Below are 20,474 nucleotides of genomic sequence, written 5' to 3' on the forward strand. Positions count from 1 at the left end.
GCTGCAGCCGCACAGGAAGTGATGGGAGTTTGCCAAGTTTCTGTACCAGATTAATGACATTTAAACCCACGGTCGTAAATCCGACGTAGATGAATCAGCTTCAGCTGAGATCTAACGTGGTTCCTTAGTTGACCTGGTTATCATTTGTATTTTTAATGCTTTATGTCAGATCTTTAACTGTGCCATTTGAAACAGATTACGAAACACTTAAGTAGATATTCTCTGTATACATTTTTCTGCTATTTTAAAGATGAATGACATTAAACAAGACAAGACAGAGGTAACGTGTCTGGCAAACAGCCCCCCCATCACACAGATGACTACTTTATACCTTTTAAATGTCACTATTAAAGCAGACTATGTAAAGCAGAACTGGTAGCATGGGTGACTATAAGCTTACATGTATGGACTAGTACTCATTCTTGATCTAAGTAGGCGTTAAAGACGGTGACAATGCACAATATTCGTAAAGCAATCTCACATAAAATATGTTGTTTTCTTATAAATAAGTGTTTTGTTTGTTCGCTCATAGAGAAGAAGGCAGCGCTCTTATTTTGAAAGCGCTACCCGGACGCTGCCCTGCCTCCCTGCAGCTGACTTGACTCTCTAACACGGCTGACCGACCGCACTGCCGCCGGCTTCGCTGTGAAGTTGACACGTCCGTGCAGCTCGCTCTGCCACCTCCGTGAGACCCTCCACAGAGAAAAAGGGGGCAGATTTCAAACGACACACACACTTTCAGCCACATGTTTGACGGGAGATGAGACAACCTGCAGCGACTTGAGCCCAGAGACCCAGAGTGTCAGTCCGACGACGGAGGAGCTTTAAATGACGCCTGGACACCCGGAGAGGAGACTCGCTGAATGAAACTTTGAGCTGTCCCTTCCTGGAGGACCACAGGGACACTTATGGTGCCTTTTCTGTTTCAAATAACCGGGCTGCGCTGGATGGGACGCAGATAAAAAAATAAAAAAAAATGTTTGGTCCCCTCAAGTTCCAGGTCGGGAGGTTGACGACAATGTCAGGAGCCGCTCGTTTTGGAAAATGATGACTGGCAGCACCGACGGTAAAATAATGGTCAGAAGATGTCTAGTGACGTTCAAGCCGTTCAGGTAGGAGACAAAGAGCTGGCGACGCTGGTCTGTTCCCACTTTCCCTCCAGCTTTACACCAGTACTGTGTGTTTTTTTTATCTGCTTTGGTCTTTCTGTTTGTACAAACATAAACACAAAAAAGACTTTTCTCTGATACAAGTGACGCGTCGGGAGTTGTGAATGCATCATATGGCACTGGGCACAGTCACACACACACACACACACACACACACTGTTTCTGTACCAGATTAATACAAATTTAAACCCACAGTCCTAAATCTGTCCCAGATAAACCCGTTCCAGCCGTCAGCTGAGCTCTGACTTACTTACTTACTCCTGCTTTATTTTATTTGACCTCGGTTTTATTTTTATTTTAATGCTTGGACTTGGACATTAAACGCACCAGAGACTAAGTGTGGTGCAAAACTGCTGAAAACTGTTAAAACTGCTGCATGTTTCAAACACTTTCTTTTGAGGGATGTAGCAACACGGGGTGTTGACATGAATGAATGTAAATGTTACTCCATCATTTAAAAACAGCAAGTTAACCTTAGCCTTGACTTCCCCAACACACATTTAAAATGGTTTTCAGTCGTCTCATAATGAAGGGGAGAGAAGATTGTTTTGTTGTTGTTGTTGTTGTTGTAGTTTCACTGGAGCACCAGAACATCTCACACCATTTTGTCCTAATTTCAGGGCAACAGGAATATGGCTTGACGAATCTGATCCAAGAGCTGAAGCACAAAAGTGCTAAAAACTAAAAATGCTGCCAGTCACATTTCATGTAGAGTGAGATTTGCAAGTCAACATCACCTAAAAAACGCCATCTGTGTATATGTGCCATGAAATCAGAATCGTTCCCAGAATTTTAGCTACTTCAGGCACCAGGAAAAGTTTCTTGGAAATCATCATAACCAACACCTACACCATGGCTCCTCTACGCCTGGCAGAACTCTCACTGTAAAATCATCTACCTAGAGGCAAAATCTGATAAGTCTATATGTGTGAGGAAGCCAATTAGCTGATAGCAGATCTCTCCTTCTGATCCAATTACAGGGAGCAGAGCATTTACTTTAAGCCTGTTAATTAAAGACTCGTCATGCAGGGCCCGGGCTTAATCCCCTCATATCACCCACCTAACGCCACTTTGGAAAAACGGCTAAATGATAAGAGAGGATATGATCGCCCTAGGACAACAATAGGCCAGCTTTGTACACCCACGTGAGCGGAATATTTACATGCTTCTCCCCTTCCATCCATTCGTGTTGCTTATGAGCATTGCTACGTTCCCCCTTGTCCTGCACAGACACATAAAGGCACACGGGATGATTAATCCTTAGATCACAGAGAGAGGAACAGATAAAGTAGATTAGAAATTTTTATGGTTAGCTGTAAAATCTGCCCGTTTTGCTTCCTCCGTGTCCTCCGTGTAACCCTTTTATCTTTTCAAACCTGTCACTGGGCCTCCTCAGTTTTTCTTACTGCAACAATGCACAGAGGATGAACATAAAACTTAACTTAGCAGGAATGCATGAACAAATCAGGTCAGTGATTCATATCTTTCCGCTTGGCTTACTGAACAGTAGAAATGTATATGAAGTGCATTATCCATGCAAGTATACTGGAAGTACCTCTGGATCATGACTTCATAATCATGACAAATAATCCCTTGATTATAGTGGAATACATCATTCACATCAGCTACTGTAGTGCAGCTTTGTGATCCTCTGTTAATAATGAAGTTATTCCAATTCATTCTGCAATATGTCTGGAACAGATGGAGGTAATATTTTATTATTTCATAATATTGCATTATCCTGGAAAATGGGAAAGCATAGTGAATGAGCATGCACCAGCCTGCTGCGTAGAAGCTGGGACCTTGACGTAAATACAGTATGATTATAGTTTCTTGGGTCAATCATCGAAGAAATGCTGCACACGCGAGCAGTCGTCAACATGCTGACACTTGGCTGTATAATCACAGTGATTGTGGCGTTAAAGTGTCGCCTAATAATCTGCTTCCACCACAAGGATATGAAGATGATAATCAGAAATGGGCAGGTCTAATTTCAACATGTATTCATACACAAATTACTGTTTGTCTTTTCCAAAGTGCAATCAGAACTGTAATTCATTAGCTCTAAGCTCAAAATGTAATTTGATAAACTTCCTTATAAAATGTAAAGACGGCCAGGATAAAGGGCCAATTCAACTGTAACGGCTGTGTAGCTGCTTTGCCTTTTGTGAGCGATCACATGGCAGTAATCATACGTGAGGGGATCCATTAGACAGGAGCTTTGATGATGATGATGATGATGATGACTACTCAATGTCATTGTGTTCTTGCGGTGTATGAAAGCGTTTCCTCTCCAAGATGCCTGAGTCACTGCCTATCCTTGAAGCCATCTGAGCATATTATGACTCAAGACAAGACACATTGGCTTTGTCTTGGAATATAAAGTCAGCTGGGAGCTTGCCAAACCACAGCACTCTATACTTAACAGATTATTTAACATCGTCTTGATCCCTTTGGGTCACTTCAGCAAATGCTCTTTTAAGTGGCCGTTCTTCTTTCTGTTGATAGGAACTCATTTCTTACAGCCTCATTAATATTAAGAGGTTTTCTTCAGAACTTTGCGTGACCAGAGCTCCTTACCATTCGGAGGAGTGCTGTGATTTTTGCACTGGGCCGTGCCTTCAAGTAAACAGCTCTTGCCTGACTTTGAATTGAAAGCAACTCTTATGAATTATTTATTCATTTGTTCTGCTCCGGTTCAGTTTTCCAACACCGTGTGCAGATGTTAAAAGGGTAAAGGTTAACTGTGCAAAGTTGGTCCTAATTCATCAGGTGAATTGTGATAATTTATTTAGTTTTTTTGCCTGCTGCTTACGTTATTGCTTACACTATTGCTTTACGTGCATTCCTCATGTGCTAGAGTTGATTTGTAACAACTTGTTTGTACATATTTCTGAGAGATTGCAATGCATCTACCCAAGCACATTTACATGATTGACGACGATTTGCAAAAATGGCTTCAGTTGCTGAAGTACGTGGTATAAGTGCTGGAATGTTGTAGCGATTCATTGTCACATAAATCTGCCTCTGCGCTGCACTACTTCTACAACATCTTCCAACACTTTTCTCTTGTGTGGGTTAACAACAAGAATCTTTCAAAATGGGACTTGCTTTGTTAGTCATGATGGCTGCCTGGTATTTTGTCCAGCAGATGAGAATCACAGACAGCTTTGCCTCTCTGGTTCCCCAAAGAGTCTAGGCATAATAAGATAACCTTTGATCCATATACACTGAAGAGAGTAGCTTAACTAGGGCAGGATTTATACCGTCATAAAAGACCTGATTTTAAACTCTTTAAGGCAAAGATGTGATTCTCCTATGGCTGTCTAGCAAGGGAGAACCCACGAAAGAGTCTCGTTTTATTTTCCCTACTGAGGTATCGTAGTGTTCCGCGTATCAGCTCTGTGCCACAAAGTGGAGACAACTACTTTAGAGTATGATCACCTGAGACCAGTTGAATGCTTCACCAACTATGACATTTTCTAAGCAAAGCAGTGACATGATGATGTAGATATATTTACTATAACTGAGACACACAGTATACAGCGAGTTAAGGAATTGGCTTGTCTATTGTTGTTGGTCTAGTTAAGACAGAGGGATGAATGAGTCAGTTTTTGTGTTTACACCTCACTTGGCATTTTACACTGTACGTTCACTTCACACTTTACACTCACCCTTAATGGTTTAATGTCTTTGGCTCTGCTCCGCCTTCTTCTTGCCTTCTTCTCTGCACATCTCTGATATGACATAAATAACCACATGCATTTCGCCGGCACTTCAGGGACAAGCTGCTCACTCTTATTTTGGCAGTTTGTGATGTATGCCAAGTGATAACACCACAGATCCAAAATGTTTCAAGTGCCCTTTGGCTTTTAGATTTTACTTTTCTATGTGTGATCATTGCTCTATTTATACTCTGTCTTCTTGAAATGCTGCCTGCTGTCTTCACGTCTCTCCTCTCTACCTCTTCTGCTCACCTCCACATTTTTCCTCATTCTCCCGTCTTTGCATCTCCATTTCCCTCACTCCCTTTTATCTGCTGCTGCTATTTGATCCTGCCAACCCTGTCCTTCATAATGTTCATTTGTCTACATTCTTACTTTTGTTTTTCTCTCTCTCTCACTCCTTAATTTGTCTCCAAATATTTCACATTCCTCCTCTCTCTGTCCTATTACTAATCCTCTCTTCATATTTCTGAACTACTCACGTGAAACATCTATTTACCTGTCCTTCCCCATAAATATGTCAATATCTCAACTCCCCTTTAACCCATTCCCTCTCCCTCCTCTTGCGTTGCAGGATATTCGTGGTGGGAATAGGCTTCTTCAGCCTCTGCTTCCTAATGACCTCTCTAGGGGGGCAATTTTCAGCCAAGAGACTAGGGGACTCCCCGTTCACCATCCGCACAGAAGGTAAAGGTAAAGCATGTGCATTGTGTGTGTGTGTGTGTGTGAGAGAGAGAGAGAGAGAGAGAGAAAACGAGAGAGAGACACTGAGCTGAAATGCTGTAATGTCACTGCATATTGCGATGCTATAACTCTCCATAGTCCTGCTGGTGCTTCACTGCCATGTGCCACTTTGTCAAAGCTGCACCAGCTGTCCCTAGAAACTACATATAAAATGTCCTGGAATAGGCAAAGAAATCACAAATGAAATATGAATGCCATTGCAGAACCACTATGACCAGTTCATTCCTCTAACCACCAGCAGAAGACCAAGTGGAAAAAGATAAATCAAAATGCTTGTAAAACAAGATTGATGTGATGGGTTAGGTTTGAGCTGGAGACCAGTCAGTCGCTTAGAAGTTATTGGTTTGATCCACAGCAAAGACAGCATGTTGGGTGGCTGATATTATGTATGTGTCTCGTATTCTGCTCTGATGGCAACCCTGGTCTCTTTCACAAAGACAGTATATACTGGGGCTGTGTGCTAGACCTACAATATATTTAAAAATTTATGTCAGTATGTTTAATGAAATGTTCTTTGTCCAGCTGACAGCTACTTTACAGTAAAGTTCGAGGACGTGGCGGCAAAAACCTCTCGGTTTTCTTCTTTTTGCACAATTTGAGATGATTTAGAGGAACAATAACTCACTCACTTCTGTTACAATTAGACTCACCACCATGGGTGAAAGCCCATTAACATTTACTATATATACACTTTCTATATATACACTTGGTATAAATTATGGTATGATGACTCACTGAAATGCTTTCTCCCAAGCAGTTAAGTTGAGCATGTAATAAGACGCCTCGCCACTGGTTGTATCTGACCTATAATAATAATGTAGTAACCAGTATATGAAATCATTTGAAAGGTTACAGCTAAAATTTAAAACTTTTGAGCAAGCACAAAACAAACCTTAGCAGTAATTACTCTGCAAAGTAAAAAAATGGAACATACAGAGAGCTGGACCAGTTACAATAGCTATAATTTCGAAGTAAAAAAAAATAACTCTGTTTAAGACTGAGTAAAATAAAATCACTGATTTGGTTGTAAACACATTAAACAGGTTAAAAAATGATTTCTGAAAATGTGTGAAAAGGCAGTGAGCTATGTAGTACTGGATTGTAGAGTTAGACCATTAAACAGTATTTCATCATTTCTGTAGTCAGGGATTTTTAGGCTGTGCACAGACTGACCTGACGTAAACCCAGAGAAACCTGGAAACCACATTAAAAAATCCCAATGAGATTTTTACAACGCTGATAACTAACATTTCAGGCTTGGAACACAGCTTATTTCAACATTACGTCTTGTGACTTAGAAGATGCAAGTACATGGAGTTTTTTAGAAAACAATCTAATACTGTTGTTTATACAATATCTAAAGCCCTAGGTGAACCCTTTACTGGCTAAATATCACAGTTATATTACAGAAAAGGTGAATCCATGAGTGAGACGGCAGGTGGCAGATAACTTATGTCAGAGTATACTGAACGCTGCAGATGATTGCAGACAACAGAGGTTACAGCCAGAACATTGAAATAGTGGCGGTATGTGAGAGAGTTTTATGCATTTGGACAAAACTATGTTAGCTTCATATGACAGGCTCCAACTCAGAACACATATTTATTATTATTTTACCTGACATGATGATAAATATGACAGATCAATACTGTATGACCAGAATAACCATGGATTTCCAGATCACAGCACATTGGTTAGCCTACCATGCTTGCTTGGATAATGAAGCCTTTGTAGAGAAAGCCATATCTCACCAGTGAAATGTCATTAACACATGGTCACCCAGCAATATCACACAACCCAGAGTGAAGGCCGACCGCCAGTGGCAAGGCAGGAAAAAAACGCACCATTGTAAACTCCTCCTGTACAAGGTGTGAAGATTGAAAGTCGGAGGTCATTCTGCGGAGGCAGACCACTTTTCACTGCTGCTGCTGCTGCTAGAGTTTAAAATAAGAAATCATGTGTCCTGTGTGCACTTCCACATATGCGAATGCTCCGTAGCGGCTGAGGTGTGCCTTGTGTCAGTTTGAGTGCAAATGAAAGACACAGCAAGGGCTACTGTAAGCGTGAAGCAGTCAGGTGCCGGTGTGCGTACTGTATGCCGTTATCTGTCAGAGAGAAAGATGAACCGGTGAGAATGGAAACTGAAAATAGCCGACTTAAGTGAATACAGAGCTCCAGAAGCATATTAAAAATCAGGCGCAGTGTGTGTGTGAGAGAGAGATAATAGAACAGAGAGGGGGGTCATTTGGGATTACTGTGTTTGTGATAAATCGAGATTACTGTGTTTGTGTGATAAATTAGAATTAGTGTGTATGTGTCAGTGTTGCTTAGTAAAATGTACTTGATTAATCAACTATTCGTGCGCCGCAGCCTGGAAAGACATCTGGAGCAAGCTCATTAAAACTGCATAGTGTCCAATCCTGCTCCCACATACGAGTGTGTGCATCTCTGCATGTTTTTGTGTGGATCCCTTTATGCACTTAAATACTTTTCTGCTTGTCTAGGCACAAAAGATGCCCTTATCGCTATCATCTGCAGGGTGCCTGGGTACATTTGTTTGTGTACATACCCCTCCGTCTCATCCTCTTTTCTCCCTTTATGCGCGTCTCTGTGGTCTACTACCTCACACTGTTTCTGCTGCTTTCTCCCTTTATGTGTGTGTGTTTATGTGTGTCTGTGATGAGCTGGCAGGAAATTGGCTGTTAAATGGGGCGACAGCAGCAATGTGGGACAAGATTGAGACCAGAGGGACTGAGAGACCGATCCATCTGCTCTCTGCAAATCAGCCTCGCAAAACAACTGGCCTTTTCATTAAGCCTCCACTCGCCACCTGCAGAGACACACGCACACACACACACACACAGTTGTGTTTCCATCACTTCGGAGGACATTATATTGACTGACGTTCTTTTCTTAGAGACTCACCCTAACCATAATCACTGCCTAGCTCTAACCGCTAGTATAACCTTGTTTTGAATTTCTACAGTGTGACTGTGCAAATAGATTTGTGTCCCCACAACATGAGTAGCAAAGTTCAGCTCCTGTGTTTCATTAAGTACATGTGATTCCTGGCAGACAAATGATGCAGTTTGTCAAACGTTTCACATCCTGGTCTTTCCACAAAGCTGAGCTTCTCCACACATCCAAGGCAGGATTAAGTTAAATCATAACCATGTTTGTAAGCGCCTGACAGCTGCCAACAAATACCTGATTTCTGGATGGGGACCAAGTAGAGCTCAATGAGTCCTTGTTTTTATATTTTGAAATTTTCTAGTCGCAAGAGCCAAGATTTAAAATACAACTTTCAGGATTAATACTGATTATTGCAAGCAACTGTTTTAACAAATGATGATCTCATTGGCTATAAGTTTCAGTGGACTGGACTAAATTACAGACCTCTCCTTTACTTTAATTTATACAAAATAATAAGTCCTGACATCACATTTGCAATGCTGATCAGCCACATTTCCATATGTGTTTTTAGTGCTATATGAGCAGGTGTCTTATTTTTAGGATACTTCTTTCAGTTGTGTTTGTGTGTGTTTACTTCTCTACCGTAACCTTATTCCCAAGTTGAAACAAAGACCTTTTACTGAAAGGTTATTTTGTCATGACACAGCAAACTGTCAAAGGCTATTTTCTTTTATCCACTGACTTTGGCTCTCTCTCATACATGACCTCTAAATGGAAAGGCTTCATGTTAGTAATGGGAAAGATGCAAGGTGATAGTCCTTCATGTGCGGGTGACAGTGTGAGCTAGAGGTTTAAAACAAAAAGAGGAGTATTTCTAGTTACTAGTTACAGTGTTGTCTTCAATAGCCAACAGCGATCTTTTACACGACTCCCTTAAATCCCCATACTCAATTTAAATGTCATTGTCACTGTAACTTCTATAGCCTGTGTTCACGATGTCTGTTACAGCAGCTGTCATCCGCAGTTAATCATTCACCGTGATGTGTGGACAATAAAACCATCAGGAACACAAGTTCCTTTTTTGTATGAATTAAATCCATAGGATTTGATCTTGCATTCTGCCACAGACATTTTGACACAGACATTAGCTTGCTGTTTGCACACAATAACAGCCAAATTTGTGTAAGACTTTGTCACCTTAGTGGGAGTTGCACTGATAACAATTGTTTGGGTATTAGCTGAATTTTGTTGCCACCTCTCGCTTCTGTGGATTATCAGTTTCCACTGGAGGCTCAGAGTGCTGGGTTTTTGCTCAAATCCCCGTCTCTCCTCAGTGACTCATAAACCCATCAAGAGCTGTGAGCCGGAGATGGAGGGGCAGGGGCTGAATGGTGAAAATGAGAAAGTGGAGGAAGAAAAAAAGAGGTGGAAATACAGTAGAATAGAGTGTGTGTGTGTGTGTGTGTGTGTGTGTGTGTGTGTGTGTGTGTGTGTGTGTGTGTGTGTGTGTGTGTGTGTGTGTGTGTGTGTGTGTGTGTGTGTCAGACAGATGAAACAATGACATACAAAGTACATAACCAGAATTTTCTTTCCCTAGATGAAAATAAATCCTACATTAGGGAGATGTTAGCCTGATCAAAGTGCCTCCCATTGGAGCTTGTTCATACTCTGCAGTTTATTACATTAACAAGGACCCATGACAGTCCCTTTACCCCAACCATGTTTTCACTGCTCTGTTTGTTCTAGCTGATAGACTCTGGGCTTTCTTACTGTCTAGGTGGGTCCCTAATAGGAGGTAATTTTAGATTTTTAGATTTTAGTTCTCTTATCCCTGAAGCTTCAGTGGCTAAATGCTTTAGAAAACTGTCAATCAAAGACCGTAACTTATAAAATGAAAGATTTATGAGCGCCACAAGGAGAACACTCTGTTTGGAAATGCTGCTGTGTTTACATCCAAGCGGAGTGTGAAACTAATGGTTGTTTGACTTGCATTAAGTTCTGTGATGTTTGTCTGAAAGTTTCTATGCCAGCAGTCATAAAAAGACTCACGCAAGTGTGCCTCATTCCCAAAGGACGTCTTTGCTTGCGTCCTAGAAGGACCTCGGTGAGGAGTTTAGATTTTTGAAAGTAACAGCAGCTTATAATTTTATTTTTGCTTATTATGAAGTGCGTAATTCAACACATCAGTATGCAGTAACTGGTACGGGTGGAGCACCTCACACACCCCTGCTCTGTGGTCCCCTTTCATGTTTTTTTCACATTGGATGTTCATCTCTAACACACATTCCCTGCAGTTATGTTTCCTTCCCGTCGCTTCATGTCGAACAAATCTGGCATGACAATCTTCTGCATGTCGCTGGGGCTAGGTGCAGCAGTGGAGTCAGTCAGGGAGTACACTTTATCAGAGCACTCATAGCCTGGGGAGTTGGAATGGATTGTGTGTGCGGTTGTGTATGTGTGGGGGGGGTTTGATGTTGTGTGATTCTTGCTGGATAAGGCTATCAACTAAGTGCCAGAAATATAAAATAATATAAAATGATGTGGCACCGAGTGACTGTATGCATGTGTTGTCTAACTACCACTCTTAAGGTTAAAGCAGGGTTTGAGGTAATTGCTGGGATACTAAAACATTTTCCCATTTTCAATAGGGCTGTCCTGAATTCACTTTACCACTTTGGGTGGGAGGGGGTAGAGCATTGCCACTACAAAGACGTGGAACAGAAGTTTGATTCAATTTCATGTAATCATTTGGGTCTTTAGCGCTTTAAATGTACTTAATGATGGCCATCTACTTTGGGACAGGATTTATCAGTATATGTCTCTCAAGCGCAACCTCCGCTTGATCATCACAACTAAATTAAGCTAACTGAAGTGCATCAAAAGAACAATTTGAGTGTATATCTAAAAGATGAAAACATAAAATCACCAATTGCTGCGCTCCCTGTTGCTGCTTATTTCTAATCTTGACCTGGGAATTTGGAATAACAGAATAAGAGAGGGGAAAACCAGTATGTAGCACTACGTTGCCAATTGCATTACAGGTTGAATCAAAAGTCCCTCTGCCAGGGGCTGGACACAGTCCTCCTATAGTGAAATGGATTGAAAGTTGGCGACTAATCACATCTCTCTTATTCCCCAAACTAATCGAGCTGCTCAGTGGGTAGAAGTAGAAAAGTGTGTTTTGTAGCTTGGAATATAACAAAAACTAGTTGAGTATGGAGTATTGCTTATTTTTTTATTGCCATATTTTGCCATGCTGTCCAGACACAGATGCTTGTGCACAGTTAGAGTTAGAGTTTATCGAAAGGCCTTTGCTCTTTGAAAGCAATATCCAGTTCAGCAAAAGCACCATGATATGTATTAACCCCAAAACAAAAATACCAAAAATGTAGTAAAGAGAAGGCGGTTGGTATGGGGGAGGCAGCCGTAGAAGGAAAATGCTGCAGGCACGACGCCAAGCAGCTCTTTAATGAGCCACTGATGGTAAAGCTTAAATGAAACATGGATCAGCTTGTGTAGAGACGCAGTGTTCTGCCTCAATGAACACTTTGCTCCATTTTTGTTTGGGTTCCACAAACATCCCCTTCACACTGATCAATGAACCCAATGATAGAATTTATGACATAATAATATTGTATGTGCATTTGATACGTGGGCTCCATCTGTTTAACACTCCTGTACTCACCACATTTATAACTCTACTTCCCAACTTTGTTTCCCCTCGGTGCAAACTTCAGGCCATTCACTGTGTTATTACATCCTTAGTGGACTGCTAACACCAATACATATTAATGAGAAAGCCTATCCAATTTCCAAGTAGAGAGGGCCATTGTTCTGACCTAAGTGCTATTACGCCGCCATAAATGAGAAATCTTTCCAAGGCACATTATATTATGGTTATGTGACTGTGCAGCAATATGCTGTCTCAATTACCTGATCGACATCAAGCTTTACAGGTCGCTAGCTCATCGTTTACTCAGCTATAAGCTGGTTATTTTCCTGGGTCTTGATAGTGTCAAGGCCATGCTTCCTCTCTGGAGATATACACCAATGATGTTTACAAAGCCATGACCTGCGTTGCCTGACAGTTTTGGGTAGAGACCCGATTGTATTATACCTGTGCTAACAAAAAAAGCACCTGAATTTGTGTAGTTCCTTTGCTGCTATGTTTTGATAAGGCCATGTAAGCACACCAAGCATGACTTGAGATTTCTTTCCTTAAGCCACCTTTTTTTCCTACCTCTCTGCTGCTTCTCACTCTCGCTCATTTCTTTGCCTCAGAGTTGAATATATTAAGTACCCGAAGTGAGACTGAATAATTGCAGGGTATTTGTGGCTGTTTCTTTGTTTCGTCAGCTCACATTTGCCCGTTTCTCTGCTCCTTCTTTTCCCGTTCTCTTGTGCTTGTGTTGAATACTGCTTCTTCCCGTCTGCAGTACGTTTGTCCTTTGGTCTGATATGTGACAGTAATGATCGCCACAATGTACGGGAGGTCATTTATTTGATGCAAAATGTATAGCTGAAGGGTGATGAAACGGGAAAGAAACAGCCGTCTCTGAGCCACTTTGTTATCTTCAAAGTGACTGTTTTCATTCCAAATAATGAATCTTGGTTTCAGATGGTTTGCAGACACCCATCGGTTGAAAACAATATCACAAAGCCAGCCTTCAACTTCTTCTTCATGTGCACTTGACTCAACCCTTTGTGTTGTCTTTTTGACTGTTAAAAATATCGAAAATGATTATCTTTGAGATTATTGGAAATCTTCGACTTCAATTTTTTTAATGGGCTATACACAGAGCTGCCAAGAAAGGGAAGATCAGATTAGGTCAATAATATTTAAAACTATAATAACTGAAGCAAGAAAACTGAGCATACACATCAGAGCAGACCACCATCCTTCTCACAAGGTGACACACATGACAAAGAGCCATTCAGGGGATTTGTGGCTGACTGCTATAAAAATGAGGAGCGCACTTATAGCCGAAGGGTCCTGGCCATTCCACATAACCCCAACATCCGTGGCTCAAATGCAGCTGGTATGCTATGTATGCACCCTCTCTCTCTCTCTCCGTGTTTCCTATCAAGTGGCTACAAAAAACGTTATTAATCCCAGGGGGAAGTTGCTTCGCCTTGTTACGGCTGCTCACTGTTCAGACAGAACCGCCATCAGAGAAGAGCCACAGCAATAAAACAAAATAATCAAGGGTGGACTGCAGTGCAATAAACAGAGAGACGATGTTAAAAATGAAAGAAATAAAATAAAATAAAGAAAAAAACACAATATGACATGACTAATTGTATGCAATACAAAAATAAAATCGTTAGAAAGCAGAACAGATGTGTTGATGTGACAACTGTGTGCACTGCATATACTAACATAAATAAACAATGCTGCCAACACAGGTTTCAGATTCACACACACACACACATTATGAACTGTATCTCAAGTGTTTTGTTGGATATGGCGCCTATGTAGCAGTACAACGCCTTTGAGGGCACTGGTGCTATTTCAGGAAATGCTGCAAGGAGGAAGTGACATGTCTCTCAGGGCAGCAGAGATGTAGTATAGACAGACAGACGAGGATAAAGCAAAGGATGAGAGAGAGTCCTCTAGTAAGAGTTAACTCTGCTCAGCTCTACTTGTTTGTTTTGTTTGATTTACTTTTGCTGTATCCACACTCCACATAGTCTTTTCATCTCGTGTATACATATGTTTCCCCATTTTCTTTCTTTCCTTTTCCCTTTCTTTCTTTGCATCCCTCTTGTTTTGTTTGTTTGATTGTTTGTCTTTTGCTCTGACTTCTGATTTGACAGGCAGTACATGTAATGTTCTCCAGCAATGCAAAAGGTTGGTTTGGAAGTCTGAAAGAGTGTGGTTAATAGGATCCTTTTGACAGCTACATGTAAGGCACTTTCAAATTTGCATCAAGTTTTTAATTTGCTGTAAAGAAAAAAAAAAACATTGACTTCAAATATTAGTTTGAATTAGATGTAACAGCAAACACTGCTTATAATTAAATAATAGTAATTAATTCACCATTTTAGAGCTTTAGTGCTTCTTTATGGACGTTTTTCTTTTGCCTAATATTACATTAGGGAGAAAATGCCATCCATGGTTTGATGAGCACTCATTCTCAAATTAAAAAAAAAAAAAAAAGATGAATGGATACCCACTTAATTTCCCTTTAAGGCTCCACTTACATGCTCAAACTGTTTCGTAAATCTTTTGTCCACAGCAGCTTTGCTTTCCTTTGCTGCAAGATGAGCACAGACAGCAGCTTCTCCTGACAGGTAATAGCAGAGAACGAGAAACTGTTTGACCACAGACAAAAGAGAGTGAGAGAGATGAATAGGAGCTCCACTGAGTCTCTAAGCACTAGACAGGTGGATATAAGATCTTCTAGGTGTGAGTGTGTGTGAGAAAAGAGAGAGAGAGAGAGAGAGTGATTGCTGAGAGTTCAAGAGAAGAGGAGAAAGCTCCGTTAAGGGCAGCCAAGAGGCTTTCATTTTAAAGCAGGGGATACACTTGGGTGCAAAGCTAAATTAAGATGCATGTGTGCTGAAAACACAAATGCATAAAGACTGACTTTTGCGCACTCGTCACGCAGCCAGTTGAAATTACAGTCAGCCACTTTGCATCTCTTTCTTCCCTTCCGTTGCCTTCACTCTCTTCCTCTATCTCGCACATAGACACGCATGCACCAAGCTTTTCCTGTGCTTCCAGTAATCATGTGGCAATAATAATCGCACAAGCAGCCCTGATATCAGCTGTTAGGTTTCACATCTGTCAGACGTGTGTGACAATGTCGTGGAACTGCTGATGTTTGCCGCAGCTTTTGTCACACACACACACACACACACACACAGTCAGTAAAACTCACACTAATTGTTGCCTTATCAACATCAGTGTCCAGTAAGGGATTTCTGTATTTAACCCCCACGAGATACTGCTGGTAAATAACTGTTTTAAATAGTTGTCCTGCAATTTATGTTGCAGAAGCAAGAATGAACTCAAATTTACCTGTCGTAAACTTTCCACCTGTTCTAAATATTTGCCGGTAGTATAGTATGACTCAAGTAAAGCATTTTGTTCTTCGTCATGGTCACGTACTGAATCATAACAAGTTAAATGCTCTACCTAGACGAACACGCTGCCAGCTGACGGCTTTCTTCCATTCAGGTATCTGTTTAGCAGCTTGCTGAGCTGATCTGCTCGCATGTGTGCTGCACCGGCACCAGCCTTGGGCTCTTCCTCTCCCTGGGAAAGTTTAAATGGCATTACCTGTCAACTCAGATGATAGGGCCCATCTGTTTCTCAATAAATAAAAGACGTGCTGAGGCAGAACAGGAAAAGCAATTTCTAAAAGGTTTTCCCAAATCTCTCATTCTTTGTTTCTGTCATGTAACATTCAGTAGACTTGTCTGCTGAGGAACACATGGTGTTTGAATGAGAATAGCTTTAACAAGCGCAACATTTTTCCTTGTCAGAAACACTCACCTTAAATGTTGATGTGCAGAGTACAGTTACTTTCCTGAGATAAGCAAGTGATAGTGTGAGTTTCATCCAGCTTCCTTTAAGCTCAGTGAATAGCAGTGACAGAGGCAGAACATATAGCACTAGTCTCTTATTATAGCTTTTGGCTCATAGTAGCAGCCTCACAACCACTTAATCTTGGTCTGTGCTGTATGTATGTGAGTGGAAATGTGTACAGAAAATATGTATGCCGGCATTTTCTGTATTTATCTGGCTCTGTTTGCATGTAAGTGTGTTGGTCTAGATTTAAATTTCTTTATCTGCCTTTGGGAGATCAAGTTGGATTAATCTGTTTTGATGGATCTTTCTCATTTCTTTAATGGATTTGCTCAAGGCGGCATGAGTCTGTGGCTGCCACTAGGCGATCAGTTTGTGAAAAAAGAAATGTGTCTTGATTTGGGAATAGACATAGAACTGTAGGTTCACGCTGTAGATTATTCACACAGACACACACACACAGAGACTATATACTATACCCACACAGCTGAATTCAGACAGTTTAGCAAGTCGATGGAGAAAATTGCCTCAAGCCCCTCAGCACAGCTTTGTTCAAATAAAATCCATGCTCCATCCACATCTAGAAAAAAAAATGTCATACTGTAGCAATTAAATGTATTTGTTATTTACATTGAACGTCACACAACTGCAGCAGTTTGTGTGTCCTCCTCTGCACTCCTGTGAGATAGTTTTGACCCAGTCAATTATGCATCTGTTTTGCTGTAAACCAGCCTCGGTTCAGCATACCCGCTGTTTTAATCCTGTAAGTGCTTCTCACTATCATCTCACTATAAACAAAGTGCCTTTTACATCATGTATGCATGTAGTTCTCTTGTCATCTGCCATGTAACGTCCAGGCAAGTTACATTTTTCTGTCTAGTAGCGAGGTAGCGATGTGTCTGTTACTGACATGTTTCAATGTGGTTTCTAAAACACAAACCACCCATTATCATGAAGTGCTTTACAGTCAAATCTTAGGCCTATTTGTTTCTCTTCCTTAGGTCTTATTTCCTGTGTCAATATGCCAGGACAAATGCTAACAGAAAGTGGACCACTGCCACTTACTGTCAGTGTCTGTCACACAAATTATCTGTTGCCTACAGCTGAACAAATCAATACCATACCATCATCACCAGTCCAATCAATGTCACTGCTGTTCGTTGAGGTTAAGCCATGTTGTGTGTGTGTCTTATCATTTGTTGGATGAAAGCGGGGTGGGAAAGGAATCTCTGTTCCAACGCCAATGTATTGACCGCTTCTCTGTCACACTTCAGCTAAATGTAGCGTTTGTGTTCAATCCGACATCAGAACCAAAGCCAAAGCACTGAGAGAAAGTTATTGTACGGTGCTATTTTCACCGAACTATCCATATTGGTGAATATGTGGACAAATAAGTAACAAGAAGTTACAGAAAAGAGATGCTAACCTACAGCAGAGGTCATTTACTGTCTTGTCTCGGTAAATAGTCATAGAATGAAATTCCATTCAACTTTGTAGGGCACATATTAATCTCTGTTTGTTTTTGAAGACGATCAAGTAAAACTAGGAGAGTACTAATAAGCTGTATTAATTCATTAGAATAAACTATAACGAATATGATTAAACAATCTTTAAGAAAAATAAATCAATACAGAGACATAATTAAAAAATAAAACCCACACACACATACACACACATCTCTCCCTTCCGCTACCTCTTCTCTGCTTCTTCTAATTTCCCTGTCTTCATTTGTCTCCAGGGTTTTGGAGAAAATCATTAATATTTTTGGCTGAGTATCCCCTGGTTTCCTCTTCTTAGATGGCATTTCACTAAAGTTAATTGCAATATGGAAACCTTCTGATATTTACTCAAACTTCATTACACCACAGATTTGCTCTGTGATGATTCCTGAGTGATCAGGGATGTTACATTAAACTATGATAACGACACTGAAAATATTTAATATCACAATTGTAATTTGGAGCAGCCTGGGTGAAGAATCACTCAAGATAACGCCTTGTTGCCATAAACCTCTGTGGACTTACATAATCCATTCTAAGCCGTATTCTCAGGTCACATTCCTCTCTCTTCGTCTATCATGTATACCAGGTTTGTTTGTTTTTCTTACCAAAGCTGTCAGAAGTGAATCAGATTGATGTAGGGAGGAGACACAGAAAGAGGCACATGTCAGACTCCCAAATGCAAATAATTATTTCCAAATAATGGATTATATTAGATTCAAAGAATTCAGATTCGAAAAATATGAATAATAATCTCATCTAGGCACGGCAGTGGGTCTTGCTGGCATAGCGTCCTGTGCCTATAGTATTATAGGCAAAACACTGCATCACACACGTTCTCTTTGAATTGGTCAGAATTGCTGCCAACGCAGCACACACTTTGCTCCGAATCTCCCTCTACAACAACTAACATCTCGCCTCTTCGTCAGCATCAGCAGAATAAAACACAGCAGAGTCTCAGGTAGCTAAACGATAATGCAATTAGGCAGAGACCGCAGAGCCTCAGCTGCAAACAGAGGCTTATTGAAGCTGACATGGCTGTCAGATTAAGCTGGGAGGGAGGCAGATCAGAGTCTGAGCTTTACTATATGTATGTGTTGGTTTATGTTTTGGGTGTGCATGCATGAGTGTGTGTGTGTGAAACAGATGCAGAGCAGGCAGTCACAGCAGTATGCTGCAGATTACACAACACGGTGTCAATCAGGAACAGAGGTCACTCTTGTCTTAGTCCACTTGAACACAAACCTATTAGGGCCTCTGTCATTTGGCCTAGTTTCTGCTACATGATTTGCTCCATCCCTTTGCCTCTGTTTGGCTTCTTGCCATTTTTGTTTATTCTATCCTCAGCTGCATATTTGAAATCATATCATATGTTTTATATAGAGTTTAATTGATCTTTCAGTCAGAGTTTGTAATAGAAGTTTATGATGGATCTGTATATTTTATTTTGTCTTTCTGTTCAAAGACCCTGTTTTATAAAAAGGTAAATAAGTCAGTCACTGACTAACGAGGCAGTGACCAGTGACTAGTGTTGATGACAAAGCTACAAAATTACTGTATTTATGTTGGACTCTGGAGCTAAGGTTTTCAGCTGAACAACTCAACTCATTTCAATGTTCTGCTTTCTATTGAAACAAACACCAATGTTCCTATTCAGTCAACACCAGTCAACACTGATGCTCAAATTCTGCTGTTCCAGCAAGATACTGTTGTTTATCCCTTTTCAGGAAAAGCAGTGGAGCTGCTTTCACTCTAACAAAGTGTATACTGACAGCAAACCATTTCTTGTAATTTTTATATTTTCCAAGTCTTACATAATGCAATATGAGAAAAAAAGAAATGCGTCCAGTGGACCAGTGTTTTTCCACAGTTGAGACAATAAGTGGTGTAGTGTTTTGGCACTGTGCAATTGTGTTGTTCATTTTCTATTTTGGCTCTGTATTACACATGAGCGCTGGTTAAAAGCCTTCAGATAAACACCTTTTGCACTGTACTCCTAAAACTTCCCCCAAACCAGCTGTTCATTTCGACTGTAAACATTTGTATATCCCCAGTCTGCTGCTCAGCCCCCTAGTATCACAAGGCCAGATGTCCATTCTTGCTCCAAGAGTGGTATGTCTTTCCTCCCTCGCACACTGTTTCACCAGTCCGTTGCTTCATTACCTGCGAGTCAGACTAAATTATGGGATGAGTGAAGGTGCCAGGGAATTGAAGTGTGCCATTGAGCAAAAAAACAGAGCAGCTCCTGCCAAAACTCTCAGCACAGAGCAAAGCCTTGACAGATGCTAATTCATCTGCAGAACGCTGAATTATAGAGACAAACACTTATAGGTGAAGGGAGAGCAAGAGGAAGACACTATTAGATAAGATTTAAGGAGAATGGGGAGTGAGGGGTGCCAGGTGGAAAAGGTGTGGAGGAGTCGGGAATAGTGAGGAGAAAGAATCTGTTCGCACATGAAAGAGAGGAAGAGAGAGTAAAATAGAGACAGAAAGTGGGACAGACAGATTATTGAGGGGTCACAGAGCAGATTGATTTTAAGGTCCAAATAGCTGTTAGAGTAGCTCTACACTACTGTACAGGATGAATGTTCAGTGAAAGAGTTGAAGGAGAGGCAAAGAGTGATCATCATCACACATCAGCATAAAACCTGCTCTGACATGTGATAGCATTTATACAACAGCTGCCAAAACACGTTGTCTAACATGTTTAAGAACCACTGTCCTCCTCCTGAACACAAAGCCATGCAGCAGACGTTGCCCGCTCTTATGTCAGAGACTTTAGAAAAATTGAAAGCAAGGCATTAGGAAAGGTCCCCTTAACACCAGTTTTTCATTTCTGATCCTCTGTAAATTATGGTTCTGTCAGTAGTAAATGTGACACTGGCCTCTG

At 40.9% G+C, this 20,474-nt stretch overlaps 1 protein-coding gene across 1 annotated transcript in view; it reads left to right on the forward strand.

The window, feature by feature from the left end:
• Window positions 1–828: 828 nt before the first annotated feature.
• The window catches only part of LOC113162216 (alpha-1,6-mannosylglycoprotein 6-beta-N-acetylglucosaminyltransferase B-like), a 104,770-nt gene continuing 85,124 nt past the window's right edge, over window positions 829–20,474 (forward strand). Inside the window, exons 1-2 of the mRNA XM_026360249.1 lie at window positions 829–1,112; window positions 5,469–5,581. Of these exons, the coding sequence (XP_026216034.1) occupies window positions 1,045–1,112; window positions 5,469–5,581 (181 nt within the window). The 5' untranslated portion in view covers window positions 829–1,044. The remainder of the gene's footprint in view (window positions 1,113–5,468; window positions 5,582–20,474) is intronic.

The sequence above is a fragment of the Anabas testudineus genome, chromosome 1 (genome assembly GCF_900324465.2).
Source record: "Anabas testudineus chromosome 1, fAnaTes1.2, whole genome shotgun sequence".
NCBI classification, from domain to species: Eukaryota; Metazoa; Chordata; class Actinopteri; order Anabantiformes; family Anabantidae; genus Anabas; species Anabas testudineus.